The following is an 18,628-nucleotide window of genomic DNA, read 5'->3' as shown; positions in this document are numbered from 1 at the left end:
GCCTACTTGTGAAATAGATTTAAGGCCACTTGCAATGTATTTGAGACCCATGGGCATGGCTTATTGAGATGTATTTTAGGCCCATGGGTTGTGGCTCATTGTGATGCATTTGAGGCCCATGTGTAGTGCTCACCTCTTGTGTGTTTGAAGCCCATGGGTCGTGAAGCCTGATGTGGTGTATTCATGGCCCATGTGATGAGGTCCATTGCGATGTGTAAGGCCCATATGATACAGCCCAATGTGATGTATATGCGGCCCATGAGTGAGGCCCAATGTGATGAATGTGGGGCCCTTGTGTGAGACCCAAAGCAATGTATCTGAGAACCGATGTGATTTGTGATTTCACCATGATGTATGTATTGATGTTTATGTGGGTCATTCCTTGGAGACAATGTTGGTTAAATGTCCACATTGTTGAAGCCGATTGTTGAGGCTGGTTATTGATATTGATTATGAGTATGTGACAGCACAACATTATTATACATGCCCATACGCATTATCTGCATGTTTGTTATGAGATGTGGTTGATCATTGCATATGTCGTTGGACAGATTGTTATAAGACTCCTTGATAGGTGGAGGTTATCTCACATGAGTGCACGGTATGCGCAGGATTGATGCATGACTGTATTGTATGACTTATGCATCTTGCATTATGTGCCCTAGCAACATCAGGGTCGTAGCCTCCACAGGCATATTGTGGATGGTCAGATGGGACACCGAAAATATTTGGTTCTAGCATACGGGCGCCATAGATGTCCCTGCGTGAAAATTTCTAAACCTCCGAGGCTAGGAGACGCCCCAACGTCGAGATCGAGTGGATACATGAGCGCCCGAGTGCCGAATACCAGGAGGCCACGTCTCCCACTATGTCGTGGTCGGTTGGGAGGGGGTGTGGCCTTACCCGCCCGAGGGTAGGGGGCATTACTAGGCTGAGTTTGACCAGCTCGTAAATGGGTCCGCTATCGACGTGTCGGATAGGTATTGGCAGACTATTGGCCAAGCGGATAGTGAGGTTTCTTACGCTCACTTGGACTGTGCTGTTGGGAGAGAGACAGTGTCATTTGGAGTGTATTAAACCCCAGTGATGATCTCAGAGATGAACTGTACTGATATGTGGACTTATTGAACAGGAGTTACACATTCATTCATTCATTCATTGACCATTTACTCGGGCTAGTGGTGCGCAACTATTTGTTGAGTGTACCTTCGCAATGGTCAGGATTTCGGTTGGGGCGCGCGACTAACCTGAGATCAGGAGTTTGCCACATTGAGTGTGACTATCCAAATTAGGTATGGGACTATTTTGAATAGAAGTCCCTTGTGATAAACGCCATAGTCTGCGATACTACGTACTACCATCCCGACTTCACTCCAGCATAGTCATTTTATTCGCACCACATATTACATTGCATCCTCGACATCTGATATTTGGCTCTTTATAACTCCTCATTTACATGCTGATTTATATTGCGTACTCTGATATTGTATGACTCATGGACTTGTCAGTATTTCCGATATTGTATAATTATGGCATGACAATATGATGATGATGACGTGATTACGGATGTATGTTATCTTGTTATGGCTGTGGTATGATTTCCTTGTAGCATATTTATCTTGCCTGCATGTAGGACACACTGCACACACGTGTGTACTCACTAGGCTTTTTGCCTAAGCTTCCTATTTTCCATTTTTTTCAGGGTTGGAGTAGCTTGGAAGACTTAGCTTTCTCGATGCATTGCATCTATTCTTCGATTTGGCAATATTGACGTTGTGTACCTTTGAAAGGCATTGTATTTGTAACAATCAGGATTTCTAATGAAGAGTTTTGCTTGGTATTTTGATCATAGATCTTCATGCTCAGGTATTATTACATGTATATACAAAAAAAAAAAATTCAGTAAAAAATCTTCCTTGTGGTGTGCCGAACTCTGGACTTGTTGTATGGAAGTCGAGTGCCGGATTCGGGGCATTACGGAAGCTGTCCGTCCTCGGGTTTGGGGCGTGACATCCGAGGTCTTCTCTTTCATGATAAGTTGGGGCTGGGGGCGATTAGAGAGGTTTAGAGAGGTTTTGATGTCGATATTGGCTTGCTAGGAGGTGTTATCTGGCCGGTTTTTTGTTGTTCTTTTTGTGATATGATAGGCTTCCCCGAGTCCTTTTTCTAATGGGGAACCCCGAAATCAGGCCTTTTGTATTTTCCTTTGTATATCGATGAAACATCCTTTTTAAATAAAAAAAAAAGTATTTATTTTTACTAGAATCTTGATCTTTAGATATTGGATGCAATTTCTTAACCTCTAATGTGAGGATCTTAGAAGTTTTTGCTTATAGAATGCACATTCTGAATTCTATAGCATTTCACAGGCTATGTTTCAGCCTTAAGTAAATCGTGGTCTTACATGACTTGGAAGTTGCTATTACTTGTACATTCTGGACTTGTTTTTTAAAATAATTTTTGGGTAAGGAGATGGACTTTGGAGTAAATACACTTCAACGACACACTTAAGGTTTGAAAAAGAAGAAACGCACATGCTTGAGGGATGCTGCCCATGAGAGGGGGAGTGTCTAATGGCCGATGGTAACCTGACAACCACTGGTCCCTACTTGGACTCCCTATTTTGGCAAGCAACATACTTCAAGCATGTGGAGGCTCTGCTATGAGAGTTGGTGCTTTGAGGTTTCGATCATTTCTCCAATTGGACTTTGGTTCGGGCTTGGTCTTGGGCTTAACTAGGTGCGTTAACTGGGTTGTTGGGTTAGGTAGGCTGACCAAGTGAGTTGACTTAAAACTCTAGGGTTTAGAGTTAAGCTGATTGGATTGATTAGGTTGAATGGGTTGAATTTAGGGTTTAAGACTAAGGTTCCTGAGGTTTAGGCTTCTAGGTTAGGGTTTAGGATTCGGGTTCAGTTGTCCATTCATACGTTCAAACTCTATCAGCTTATCAACCTGAGGTGTGATGTCTACAAGCGGATAATTAGATAATTTTGGAGTAACACTCTAACCAAACCAATGATCATTTCTAAGGTTTACGAACGGGGGAGAAAAATATCTGAGCCACCTATCACTGTAGTATTAAGATGGTCCCAAAGCATTGATCTTGGGGAGGCCACCACATGTAAACGCACTCTTGCCACTCTTGACTGTTGAAATAGAGTGGAAATGATCACATGATAGCATTTGCAAGATACTTTGAATTTTGTTAAGCCCACACGCGCATACAATAAAGCTCATGTACACACCACACATATGCCACATGGCACATGATGTGTATGGGAAATTCATTGTCCAAATTTTCAATTGTTCAAGCTGAGCCTGACATGCTGGTTCTATTTAAAATGTTAAATCTACTTGAGGGGCCGGACCTGATAAGTGAAGTAGATGTTGTATATTTCAACGGGGCAAGCAAGTGGAATATCGAAGCCATCCATTAGAAAAAAATTAAAAAGTAGTTTACTCAGTGTATAGTGATGTAAAACATAGGTGGGCCAGCTAGAAAACTATGGTCATGTAATTTACAATTGTATGTTTGAGTAAATTGTGGCCCACTTGACTACTGAACAGGCATGATTCCTGGACCAGGGCATCCATGCAGCGGTACTCTCTGATGGATGGGTTGGATCTCACACTTGCATGTTGTGAGGGTACATGTGTGGGAGGTACATGATCTGCCTTATACACACGTGGGCTTCACAAAGCTCCTTCTCACCAAACTTATAAAATTCACGATAGCAACAGATAGGGCGTTCAATGAGCCAGGCTGGCCCATGAGTCTTTTGGGCCTGGCTCGCCGCAAGATGGGCTCGGGCTAAAAAATCAAGCCCCTTTTCCATTTGTAGAGGACTGGGTTTAGGCTGTGTACAGTCTGTCAATTTGGCCTAAGTCCGGCTCGGTCCATTAGGTTTACAAAGGCAATTTAGTAATACAAAATAATTAAAAATTCTCATTTACTCCTTATGTTACGGGTCCAATCCACACACCTTTCTCCATACGCTCCAACCTGACCCTTGGTGTGGACCCAACCTTCCGAGTGCTGACTCATCATGCCAGCCTGCATTCGATGGGAACCATTCATCATTAGTGGCCAGTCTTTGATGTAGACCATCTATTACGTGAGTCCCCACCTTGATGTAGGCCATCCATCATGTGGGGCCCACCAATAATGTTTATTATGTTTCATGTAGGCCCTTCAATGTCTATTACCCATCACATGGAGCTGAAATTTGAAGTGGGTTGTCCATCATGTAGGGCCGCCTCACATGTGGGTCATTCATCATTACGGCCAACCTTTGATATGGACTGTACATTAATGTCCAAAGTGAAGTCATTTTCTGACTTGCAGCACCAAGCAATGTTTTATATCCGGAAAATACCCAAGCTCTCTAGCCCATCATGTTTTCTGTGTAAATCCACTCCGTCCATGCGAGAACCATCATTTGTACCTAACATACAAAAGATCAGGTTGATAAATTCTCCAATGGGTCACACTAATGGAAACATTTTAAAATTAGTCCTAAAACCTCTAACTTCACACGTGTGGTCCACCTGATATTTGATAAGTCTGAACTTAGTCTTTTCACTTCATTCAGGTTAACCAAACCATATTAATGGGTCTGATGAAAGATAAGCGTTATAGTGGTCCCACACGAACCTAATAGACCTAATAGACGAAAAGACGGACTGAATTACACACACACACACACACACACACACACAAATGGTCTCCTGCGCACAAGGGCGCATAGAGATTTACACAGAAATGGTCTCCTGCGCACAAGGCCGCATAGAGATTTTATGCAAGCTTTTCATATGAGCTGTTAGATTATACTCATGGCTGGGATTCAGCATCTGTGAGAACGAGAGAGCCTCCAAAATAATGACTCGCGGCGATACTTTCGTACTCTCATGGGATTGCTCTTTGGTTCGATCATGATGTACCTATTTTATCCATGCGGTTCATCTAATTTTTTAGATCATTTTCAACCATGAGCCCAAAAACAAAGTAGATCCAAATCTCAAATGGACCTCACTATAGGAAAACAGTTGTGATTGAATACCCATCGTCAAAAACTTCCTAAGGCCCACTATAATGTTTATTTGCAATCCAACCTGTTCGTTAGGTCACATGGACATGGATTATGAGAAAATAAAAATATCCAATTCATCCAAATTAAACTTGTGGCCCTCAAAAAGTTTTTAACAGTGGGCCAATGATTCTCATCGTTAAAACATTCGTAGGGCCCACCGCAACGTTTACTTTCCATCCAATCTGTTCATCAAGTCACACAGACCTGGATGAAGAGAAGAAAAAATATCATATTAATCCATGATTTTTGTGAACTCGAAAAGGGTTTCAATGGCAGGCGTTCAATCCCCCACTGCTTTTTATAGTGTGGTCCACTTAGTTTTTGGGCCTGTCTTATTTTTAGGCTCAAGTATTTAAAATAGATCACCAAGTGGACTGACAGTTTGGATATAACTCATACCTCATGATGGACCCACATAACTTGGTGATGTCAACACACTAACCAATCCGCTTCCTTCGCACACACAATGAAATTGGATTGCGTATTGAATTACTCAGTACACTTTTATCATTCTAAGTAGATTCTATCGGGACCACCGTAAATGTATGTGGTTTATCTATGTCGTCCATTTGTTTTTTCATCTCATTTCAAGGGTTGAGCCCAAAATTGAAGCATATTCAAAGCTCAAGTGGACCATACCACAGGAAACAATGGAAATAATCATTTCCACCGTTGAAACTTTTCTAGGGCCCACAATAATATTTATTGTCATCCAACCTGTTCATAAGATCACACAGATATGGATGAAGAGAAAAATACAAATATTAGCTTGATAAATAACTTATATAGCTCCCAAGTATTTTTCAATGGTATTCATTTAATTCCCACTGTTTCTGTGATGTGGTCCACTTGAGGTTTGGATATATTTTATTTTTGGTCTAAAGCCCTAAAATTATCTGTTAAAATAGATGTACGAAGTGGATAGAGTATATAGATCACAATGGGCCCCACTGCAGGCAACGACAATGATGGTGGAGCGATTGGTGTGATCCAACGACTTTTATTCAAATGTGAATAAATGTTGCTTGCGTTCATGCTTCATGTGGTGTGGTCCACTTGAGCATCCAATGTGCCTCATTTTTGGGCTCATGCACTAAAATAATCTGTCCAAAAATATGGACGGGGTGGATAAAACATATAGATTACAATGGGCCCCAAAGAGGCACCACTAGAACCGTCCGTTTCTAGCTGGGTCCGGTGAAATCAAATTGCGTACTGAGTTACAGTATAGAGTAGGCTTTTATCATGTTGAGGAAAACTATGTTGGGCCCACCATGAATGTGTGTGGTTTATCCACGCCGTCCATCCGTTTTTCCATTTCATTTGATGGGTTGAACCCAAAATTGAAGCATATCTAAAGCTCAAGTGGAGCACACCACAGGAAACAGTGTAAATTGAATGTTCGCCTTTGAAAAATTCTTCTGGCCAGAGAAGTTTTGACTCAAGCTGATATTTAAGTTCATCCATGTCTGTGTAATCTTATCTAGTAAATTGGATGAACGAAGTGGATAAAATAGGTGAATTATAGTGGGCTCGACAGAGTTTACTCAGTACGGTAAGTGTACTCGGTTTCTCACTACGTAATGAGCTTCCGTCCTGATGAGGGTGGTACCCATGCATCCAGGGGACACGGATTGCCTTTTGAGGCAGCGTCACCAGATGACAACTACAAGGTACTCTGGCCTCACCATGATGTACGTGTTTAATCCATGCCGTCCATTCATTTTGAATGCTTATTTTAATGCATGACCTCAAAACGAGGTATATCCAAATCTCAAATGGACCACACCACAAGAAACAATGGTGATTCAACGCTCACTGTTAAAAACTTCTTAAGGGCCACAGGTTTTGGATGAAATTGATTTTTTTGTTCTCATCATCCAAGTCTTTGTGACCTAACGAAGAGCTTGGATGGGAAATAAACCCTACAATGAACCTTAGGAAGTTTTTAACGATGGGTATTTAATTAGCACCGTTTTCCTGTGGTGTGGTCCATTTGAGACTTGGATCTACCTTCTTCTTTTTTTTTAATACTAATGTTCAAAAATGATCTAAAAAATTAGATGAACGGCATGGATAAAACACATACATCATGATCGACCCATAGAGCACCGTCCAATAGTTACCTAACTCCGTACATCATGTCATTCCTGTGAGCGCGAGAGTCTCGGCGTGAGTCATAATTTTCGAGACTCTCTTATTCTCAATGCCGTTGAATCCCATCCGTGGGGTGTAATCTAACAGCTCGCATGAATGCTCGCATGAAAGAAAGCTCTGTGCGGCCTTGTGCGCAAGAGACCAGGACTCATATGTATGTGTGTATTAATGTATGTATTTATGTATGTCGAACATCAACACCACATTTGATGGGTCCCCTTTAAATTATGGGATATCGCAAAAATCAGTCGTACACGGAACTTTGATGGACCATGCCATCTAAAATCATGTGAAGACATGCCTAAAACATATAAAAGCACTTGGTGGGGCCCACCTGAAATTTGGATGCGTCTGAAACTTGGTCTGAACCCTCATCCAAGTGAGACACACATAATGGATGGTCTGGATTCATGAACCACATCTTGGTGAGCCAAAAAAATAATTATGAATATTTTAATGGAGGATAACCCCTCTCAACTTTTGTATGTGGTGTGGCCCGCACAAGTCATGGATTAACTTCATTTTTAAGCCCTAGGCCCATTATGGAATGGTGCGTCTAACTGATAAGGTAGATGTTCGACATACATCATGGTGGGGCCCACATAGCTCGACCTCACGGGGAGTTTCCATTAACCCGAGAACCTTTTCATATATATATATATATATATATAGGCAAAGGTTATCGAGCAAACTTCCCGTGAGGCCGAGCTGTGTGGGCGTGGGCCCCACCATGATGTATGTCAAACATCAACACTGTGTATTTGATGGGTCCCCTTTAAATTATGGGATATCCCAAAAATCAGCGGTATAAGGAACTCAGGTGGGCCATACCATCTAAAATCATCTGAAGACATGCCTAAAACATATAAAAGCACTTGGTGGGGCCCACCTGAAATTTAGATATATTTGAAACTTGGTCTGACCCCTCATCCAAGTGGGACACACATAATGAATGGGTTGGATTTATGAACCACATCTCGGTGGGTCCAAAAAATGATTATGAATGTTTTAATGGAGGGTAACCCCTCTCAACTTTTGTATGTGGTATGGCCCACACAAGACGAATTAACTTGATTTTAAGCCCTAGGCCCTCTAAGGAATGGTGCATCTGACTGATGGGGTAGATGTTTGATATACATCATGGTGGTGCCCACATAGCTAGACCTCATGGGGAGTTCCCATATATATATAGGTACTATATATATATATATATATATATATATATATATATATATATATATATATATATATAGCTCGACCTCACGATAAGCTCCCATGAGGTCAAGCTCTGTGGGCCCCACCGTGATGCCTGTCGACCATCAACACTGTGCATTTGATGGGTCCCCTCTAAATTATGGGATATCCCAAAAATCAGCCGTATACGGAACTCAGGTGGGCCATACCATCTAAAATCATGTGAAGACACCGTTAAAATATATAAAAGCACTTCGTGGCGCCCACCTGAGTTTTGAATGCTGCTGAAAGTTGGTTTGAACCCTCATGCAAGTGGGACACACATAATGGATGGGCTGGATTTGCAAACCACATCTCGGTGGGCCCAAAAAATGATTATGAATGTTTTAATAGTGCATGGCCCCTCCCCACTTCTGTATGTGGTGTGGCCCACACAAGTCACGGATTGACTTGATTTTTGTGACCTAGGCCCATGATGGAATGGTGTATCTGACTGATGGGGTAGATGTTCGAAACCCATCACGGTGGGGCCCACACAGTATAACCCCTGTGAGGTCGAGCGCATAGTACCTTTTCCATATATATATATAGTGTTTAACGCACGGATGCGGATTGCGGGCCTCATTGGTATGTTTACGGGGCAAAGTTCTGTGGGCCCTACCATGCTTTATGTTTTATATCCACAGTACTGCCCATCCATTTTGTAAGATCATTTTTGGGTAGATCCAAAGATCAAGTGGACAACACTGAAGACGGTGTGGATTAGGTGTTTCATATGACATGGTCTCAGGTCCAATTGAGATTTGGAAATTTTCAATTTTGAACTCATGCCGTAAAATGATTTGGCAAGACGGATGGAGGGCGTGGATATAAAATACATACATCAATCTGTTCCCCAAGGTGAGGGCCGCACCTAATCCGCTCCCCAACTAGACGGACAGTCCACGTGTACGGTAGAGTGATAGCTGTGCCATATTCCCACTCTTCCGGTTCCACCGCATCACGTTCAAACTGTGTCAGAAAGAAAAGAGGGAAGTACCTACGTACTCACGAATTTTTTGTTTTTTTTTTTTGAGCTTGTTAGTACACCCACTGTCGGATCACACTTCACTGTTAGCCGCCCCCTCTAGGGAATCGATGCCAAGACCGTGGTGTTGAAACGAGGTATCTTACACTCAGTCCACCACTTGAGCTATGCATCCAGGTGTCCACGAAGTTGCTTAACCCCTAAAAACGGACGGTTAAGATCATCCAAAATGATGGGCCCCATCATGTAGCCTGCAAATAGCCGTGTGAGCATGAAACCTAGCGCATTTACTGTATGATCCCAACTTACAGATATGAAACTAACTGACGCAGGGGAGGACGTGAGGTCGAGCACCGTCTTCCTCAAGAGGATAACTATTCCGAATCCACGGAACTTCTCTGGACTCCTCACAGAGACTTCTCGAATCCACGAGGAAAGAAAGCAGAAAATAGAAATAAATTCTAATAAATTCGAAATTGATTGATGAATGATTAAAAACGAGTTCACAACCCTTTAAATAAGGGTATCAAGCAATGGGAAAGAAATCATAATCAAACTACAACTCAAACTCCTAGAATCCGCGACTTACTATAAATAGTAAACTTACTATTTATAGACGGTCGTGATGTCTACTAGTGTGCAAGGTTTTCGGCCAAAAATAGTAAGTGTCCTATTTGGCTTCACCAAACCGTTCCCCTAATTATTCTAAGCTCTTTTCACGTTGGGCGCAACTCCTAAAGCCCAACGGATGAAGAGTTATAATCAAACTAAAACTTACTATTTATAGTAAAAACGAAATTAAAACAGGAAAACGACCGTCAATCAAGGGGTTTTTCGTAATTCCGGGCTGCGCAACCCGGCGTAGCGGGGTTGGTTGGCTAAAGTAGCTCGTTCTACTCCAAAATCATATATTTTACGTCAGCTAACTCATTCCGGATTGCGAGATACGCCCGATCTAAGGTCCGATGGTCCGGATCACTTCTGCCGTCGACCGGGCCTTCTCTGATCCATCTTGGCCATGAAATTGTCCGTGACCCGCCCTACATCACTAACAGGAGACCAAGTGCGTTAAAGTGGTGACGCCATCGAGTGCATTTTAGGTGGTCGGGCCCACCTACAAATACAAATGGTAGCATTCTGGGTGGTGGGGCCCAGCCACAAATACAAATGGCAGCATTTTGGGCTGCATATACAAAATGGTAAAATAAAAGTAGAAAGATGCATTCAATGACGTATATAGGTACCACTGTATCTGGTTTTCAGAGTGTATGCGATACAACGCTTTATTTGTACAGTGAAAACTGGTGTATGTAAATCTTTCCATGTACCCAGTTCCATGTGGACTCACTGACATCCACATCATCAATCTATACCGTCAATTATACCTGTTCCACTCTTCTTCAACTACAACATAAATATTTACCCAACCTATCATATATATACAATCTTGACTGACCATTTTGAGATCTCTGTTTCAATAGTTCTAATCATCCAATCATTATTGAGTTATTAAAATAAGACTATGAAGATTATCCTTGGCTAAATAGACGGATCAGATTGATCATTGGGATGCCAACTCGCGTCCATGTCTACATTCGAGCAGGTGCAACAACATGTTTCCATGCACAACGCAGGTAGATAATTTCTTCGATGTATCAAATATAAGCATAAACTCTTGCAATAGTTCACCACCATTTTAAAATGGTGCTGACTCATTCTCCTAACATTAGGCAATACGAACCAAGATCTAGGCCATCTAAATTTTTGGACACTTTGTAGATGGAGTACAACTCTTAAGTTAAATCTGATCAAGAAATAATAACCATTTCATTGGGCCCACAAAATGTATGGTCGTAATTAAAATAGTCAAAAGTCCGAATTTCAAAAGTTAAAGCAAACGTTTTATGTAATTTTCTCAGTTTTCCTTTTTGTTACGGTCCATCCCTTATTCGGTCATAGATTAGGACAGTCTGGATCGTCCTATAAAAACGCCATGTGAACGGTTGTGGAGTTACCACCGTGAACCATAATAGCCCAGTGTGGCGGTGAAAGACCTCTCGCAAAGGAAATTTCGGGAACTTAAATTTTATCATGGCATGTGTTTCTGGCGACATTCACATGGGCGCAGTTTTGGGATCCTGACTGTGGGGCCCACCGTGATACATTTGTAGAGAGAGATCCTGAATGTGGACCCACCGTGATATATATATTTGTATTATATCCACGTCGTCCATCCGTTTCTCATTTTAGGGGGAGCGATTAGGTAAGACCCCGGATCCACCGAGGTGGGTGGGACCTGTGACTGTGGGGCCCATTGTGATTTATTTGACTACATCAAATCCGTCCATCTGTATTGGAAGCTTGTTTTAGGATATGATCCAAAAAGTGTAGCAAATTCTAAGATAGACCATAGTATAGGAAACAGTAGTGATTGACCATTAAAGCATTATTGTGGGCCACAAAAGCTTTGGATCAAGATGATATTTCTGTGGTCTTTTCATCTAGGTGTTTTTTTACCTTATCAATTGTTTGGATGAAAGATAAACATTCCGGTGGAATCCAAGAAGCTTTTAATGGTGAGGATTCAATAACTAACTGCTTCCTGTGGTGTGATCCACCTAAGATTTAAGTCAGCTTTAATTTTTGGATCGTGCGTTAAAATGGGCTCTCAAAATATTTGGACGGTGTGGATTAAAGATGGATACATCACTGTGAGCCCTACAGTCAGATGTACCACCCACCTTAATGGATCTGAGGTCTCACCTAATCCGCATGCAGGACCGTGGTTTCTTCAACGGTTAAACATGTAACTTCAATATTTTTAGCGAACAAAAAGCTTTTTCTATCAATTAACTTTAGTATTTTAAGAAAAAAAAAAAAAAACTTTTCTTTAAATCTATCAGAGAAATCACACGTGGACTTGAGAAGACATGATAGGGCAGAGATCGAGGAACTGAAAAATGGTACGTCCATTTCTCCTACGTAAATATGAAGCGGATTGGCTGGTGTACACACATCAGCTGTATAGCTGGTTTATTGACATCAGCAAGTTCTCTGAGTCCCATTCATTAGGTATGTGTTATGTCCAGACTGTTCATCCATTTTGATGAGCTGGTCGTAAGTCTTGAGCCGAAAAATAAGACAGATCACTAATGACACTGCCACTAGCCAGGTGCCTGGTGGTCGGTGCTTTATGTGCTTCACCACCATCATATATGTGTTTTATACACGATGTCCATTCATTTTATCATTCTAGGAGTTGATCTGGATAATGAGGCAAATCTACATCTCAAGTCAACCACACTATAGTCACTGGATTTCAAAATTTTCCCTTTAATCCATTAGTTTTTATTATGTTTTCAACTCGATTTCTTGTGGGACAACCACGGTCTCACGGAGTTATTACTACATTCCAAACTTGCACTTGGGTTGTCCACCGTTGGGTTCGATTAGTGAGAGTGAGTAGCTAACTCAGTAGTTTTATTTTTTTTAAGTTACATATGTTATCAGTATAATCACATAAAAGTAATGATAACATTACAAAATAAACAATTTCTAAGTTAGTTCTTTAAATGTATAGATGACATGATATGTACATGTATGGCCCATAAACAACAATAATAGTAACCTTTCCACATTAACACTATCACTAGCGAAATAGTCAATCATTTGCGCAATGATTGGCCCATAATACGACCCACTAATGTTCGTTATGATATGCATGATTAGCCAAGTAATTAATTTTTCATTTCAAACTATAGTTTAGCAAAGCTAGAATACCTCCATTCTATTAAAAGACGCTAGATAGATCACATGTCAAATGGTAGCACATAGTGACCCATCACTAGTTTCCATTGATCTTATTATAGGTTTGTCACCTGAAAGTCCAACTAATACAATTAAACAACAATAAGGGCTCAGTGCTCACAAACAATCACAAATAATGCAAGGGTCATCACTTAAACACAAATGTGGCGAAGGCACGATATCAAATTTGTCAATAATACAGTAAGCTTGTAGCCTTCACTAGTGCTTAATGGTCATTACGGAGAGACTCGTCACCCAATGTTTTACTAATATGGCGGATTCGACACTCATTATTTTGCTAATGTAACATGCACGTCACCCTAGGATAGACTAACAACTCAAACACGATGTCCCATACCACTATGCATGACTCTTAAGTATTTATAGGATCATACATGCTAACGGATATAAATGGACTTAAATCAATGGTAACAGTGGTATCATTGATTATATTAAATGTTATACAATTTCTAAGTATAAAATGATTGACCCTGTATTAAACTGATCTGATCGACTACGGATAACCTTGGGCAAATTCGGCATTAGGTGTAAAGCATCCCATGTTTTTTCAATTAATGTTGGTCATCCGTATTCAACCTTGGTCGACCGTATAAGTCTGGGATAGCCAACCAGCAACGAGCCATCCACTTAAATGATTTGCAGGGTTCGATCCATCACAACAATAATGCAATTTATCAAATATATAATCATAATCACAAAATAATTTAATCATACATAGTTATAATCACAAAATAACTTCTTACCATTCCAGGATATACTAATTTAATATATGTACGAATCAGCACAACCTGACGTGTATCAATGCAAAATATTATATACGAACAACATAAAATTAATACCCCACTTCAGGTATATCAATAGAACACATGCACGAATCAGTATAATCCCATGTACATCAATACGACCTAAGGTGTAACGCCCGTGAAAATTTAATGATAATAATAAATAAGTATTTTTTTTAATCTTATCTTTATCTTATCTCTATCCTATCTCTATCTTATCTTTATCTTATTTCTATCATATTTTAATCTTATATTTATCTTATATATACTTATAAACCTCCTCGTATCCCTCAAGAAGGGCACCCTGCGACAACTGAGAATGGAAGATAGTATTTTGGATAGCTTAGATTAGGCATGTCTATCATTTTTCTTTAGTATTTTATGCATTTAATTTGGCTCAATCTATGCAATGAACGGTGTGGATTGGTCACATGTTCATTGTATTGAATTATACGTAGATACGATGTAAAGGTGATGAATGTCTAAAATTCTATTTGAAATTTTTAATTGTGATTGGTGTGCACCTGGTTGAATCAGATTAGATGTATACGAATCATACGATCCCTAAGGCTAAAATATACAAGGGCCCTAATTTGTAGATCAATCTAACCAACGGATGGGCCACATTAGTCATATCTAGAAATGGTTAATAAAGAAAGCTTAGATTTCTGTGCAAGTGTTGGTATCACTTGGCATAGAAGGTCAAGATGGGTCATCGCTGTATGTGTGGTTAGGTCCACACCATTCATCTAATGTGTAGAGGCAAAACATGATAAGACCTCAAGAATCTAAATGATCTAATTATCCAATGGGCCATCTCGATCAAGCAATTTTCATACAATTTTATAATCTTAAAAATGAAATAAAAGATAAAAATTTTAATAGAAATTTTAATTATTTGATCATTTAGGATTTGACCACCTATGATGTTATCAAAGGTAGGCCCCACCATGTAATAAAAATAGATGAATAATAATACCATTGATATAATTGATAGGACCTCGGAATTCAAACCAACCTAATTACCTTGCGGAGTCTATACTACCAGACTCAGGTGAGTAACCCAACATGCCTCATGATTCATTGGAATTAAAATAAATTATTTATGATGGTTTAAATGATTGATGTACTGATTTGAGTGTTTTGTTTTAATATTGTATAATGTGGTAAATTATATGCTATTTTGTGCCAAATTGCATGAATGATAATGATTGTAAGTTGAATTTATTTATCAAGGCAAGTATCTATGACAGATATGAAATGATACATTCATATATCATTTATCTTTCATTACATTCACATAATATATGGTTGATCCTAAGGGCCCTCCCTGGAAGAAATGTCGATCGTGGTAAAGCGTTACTAGATGCGGGCTATGCCCAAGCCTACCAAAAGGTGGAAGCTTACCCAACGGGTAGATGCGGGTTGACGATCTTCAACCTAAGCATATGGTCGACAATCATCCCATATAATGCATTCATACACCATTTGCATCCATATCATTGTGCATATCTTTGTACATTTAGTATTTTGTATTATTTTAATTGCTATGATTATGAACCATGCTGAGTTATTTCATTAAGTCTGACTAGCTTACCATTTTATTAATGGAAAAACTGTACAGATGAGCCATTAGCAGATGATGTGAGGTAGGAACCGGAAGAATCCATCTACCTGAACACGACCCATGTGAAACGTAGTTAGACTTATTTGAAGATGAAGTGGAGGCATTAGAACATTTCTGATTATGTGAATTATTTGCTAGAATAGTTTAATTAGCGTATAATGTATATTGGTGTTGATTTTAAGATTTTAAGAAATTGTTTCGATTTATCTCATTAAAACAATATTAATCTGGAATAAACATATTTATAGTATGATAATATAATAAATGAATAATTTTTAAGGTTTATATTATTTTAATGGTCATCGAGATTTATATATGCCGGACTGATTGGTGCTAAGTGTTATGTATGTGTGATTGGAATTGGGGTAGAACTTAGACTGAATCTAATTATCACTTCTGATAAAACTGATCAAGTAATTAAGTTAGTACACTTTGTGTACGAGTTACGAACTGAAGGTAGGGTCTTAGGGTGCACACTCTGTACCTAAAATTTGGAGCATGACAGTTTAGTATCAGAGAGTTAAATTAATAATATAAGTGACCTGTAGGTTATAAACCCCATATATGCATAATGTGTAGGTCCCTAGAACTAGAAACCTATACTTACGACTTCCCTTTATAATGCTTTTATATAATAAGAAATTTAAAAATATAATTTATAATTTATTTATTATTATCTGGAGTGAAAACTAAACTTATTCATATAATTACATTCCTTGGAGACGTGAATCTGGACCTTTGAACAAATTTTAAAGTAATTTAAGTTGTGATGCACTGCTGGACATCAATGAACAGAGAAATTACCTATTTTAAAAAATGTAACTAAATAAATATAACTTTGATTAAGGTTATTCAAAAACTTAATCGTAACTATAGAATTATAGATTTAATAAAAAAATAATTAGATAATTCAAATATGACAGATACCATACTGATTTTGGGAATTAGTGCAGGCTGGTTAGAAATCATCCAGATCTGAAGAGGTCTAATTGCAGGAATTTTTGAAAATTCTATGATTGGCTAATTGAGCTAAAATTTTATGAAAGTATTATATACTTATGTAGAAACCTCCAAAAAAATTTTGAGCTACATTTAGAAGTTTTAAGCATGTAAACCAATGATTTAAACAGTAACCACTGATAGTGAGCTGGTCTAACTATAATGTAGTACTACTAATTTGATGACTTGTAGAATTTTCTTTGCTATTAGTACTAAGGTACTTGATAATATTGAATATGAGTTAGATAACCTAGAAAGTCCACTGAATTATTAATAATCCATCTCATAAGAGTCATAGCCCTTAAGAAGATGCATAATATTCGTGATTTAATACCCTTCACAAGTGCACCTCTTCCAGATACTCCTTTACCAAATCTTCCTATTCCCGAAGAATCTAGAATAGCTCCTGATGAGCAAGACGAGAATGAAGTCAATGAAGTAAGGAAAGCTCCTCCATCACCTCCTCTTGTAATTAACATGACAGATGTTGGACCTAACACACAACTCTCATTATCCCCAACCACTATTTGAACTAACCTCACTGGACCAAATGTTCAGCCGTGGGACGCTGCCTTTGGGTTGGTAGCGCAGATGGCGGGAATGCTATAACAACAGTAGGAATAGTTCGTTGTTTAGTAGAACATGTTAGCCACCTTGAACCAGAGATCCCAACATCATAAGAACACATCTCCACTAAGGTTTAATCAGCCTCGTGAGGCAGATTTACTTGAAAGGTTTACGAAGTTGCAACCACTAGTATTCAAGGGTGCATCTGACCCATCAATAACAGAAGATTGGTTGAAGTAAATTGAGAAAGTACTAGAAATAATAAACTGCCCTGATGATCAAAAGGTTAGACTAGTGTCCTTTATTCTTTAGGGCGAAGCCGATGTACGGTGGAGAGTTGTAAAGAGAATGGTTCCAGCTGATCATGTGTGGACCTGAAATGAATTTCAAGAAAAGTTCCATGAGAAATATTTTCTTAAAGCGTACCGCATCCAAAAGATGACGGAAATTGCAAAGCTAGAACAAGGTTCCATGACAGTAGCCTAGTATGAAGTAAAATTTGTTGAATTAGCAAGTTATGTGTCAAGGGTAATGGAAGATGAGGATTATAAGATTACAAAATTTGAAGAAGTGTTAAGACATAATATCATAACAAAATTTTATTGCGTGGATGTCACTAAATATTTAGAAGTAGTCGATAAAGCCTTACGAATAGAATAAGTTACAAAGCAGTTTCTTAAATCTTGTATATAGTTAAAAGAAACAGGACAAAGAAATAGACCGAACTTACCCAACACCAACCACTAGAAAAGAAACTCAGAATGAAAATTCAGTCATCAACACCAAGAACCCAAGAATGATATTTTCTAAGAAATTATACGTACTGTGGTAAGTATGGTCACATGGCTTAGGTGTGCAAAATTAAGAGGAGAGATATGAGTATAATGTCTATTCAGCAGATACTACCGCGACTACAACTTTCAGCATCATCTCAATAAATGGGTCAGACATCGTAAGCGTCACGTACCCTACCACCCCGACCGTAGTAAAATCAGCAAAATCGACCATCTCCATCAGTACCTCAAGGCCAAGGGAGTCATCCCAACAAGCAACAGCCATTGCGTGCATATGTTTATTCCATCTCATCTAAGAAGAATTTAGAAGAAAATAATAACGTTGTTAAAGGTATGATCGAAATGCATGATACTCCAATTTTTGTGTTATTTGATTATGGGGCTACTTTATCTTTTATTGCATCATTGTTAGTATCTCAGTTAGGATTAAAGTCTGAAATTCTCGATAAGAAAATTTTGCTAGAATCCCCCATAAGCAAGTTAATTATTTTGGACAAAATATTAAAATTTTTTCCCCTTATGATAGACAATATTCCTATATTAGCTAATTTAGTATAAATGAG

The 18,628-nt window shown here is 39.1% G+C and overlaps 1 protein-coding gene across 1 annotated transcript in view; it reads right to left on the bottom strand.

The window, feature by feature from the left end:
• LOC131217329 (oligopeptide transporter 5-like) overlaps positions 1-18,330 on the bottom strand; it is a 57,544-nt gene extending 39,214 nt beyond the window's left edge. The window contains exons 1-3 of the mRNA XM_058212240.1: positions 18,239-18,330; positions 17,698-17,753; positions 17,039-17,110 (exon numbers count right to left, since the gene is read on the bottom strand). Coding sequence (XP_058068223.1) covers positions 17,039-17,110; positions 17,698-17,753; positions 18,239-18,330 — 220 coding nt within the window. The remainder of the gene's footprint in view (positions 1-17,038; positions 17,111-17,697; positions 17,754-18,238) is intronic.
• Positions 18,331-18,628: the final 298 nt, after the last annotated feature.

This window comes from Magnolia sinica, chromosome 10 (genome assembly GCF_029962835.1).
Source record: "Magnolia sinica isolate HGM2019 chromosome 10, MsV1, whole genome shotgun sequence".
In the NCBI taxonomy this organism is placed as follows: domain Eukaryota; kingdom Viridiplantae; phylum Streptophyta; class Magnoliopsida; order Magnoliales; family Magnoliaceae; genus Magnolia; species Magnolia sinica.
The sequence above is the reverse complement of the archived record's forward strand: the minus strand, read 5'-3'. Positions and strand labels throughout refer to the sequence as shown.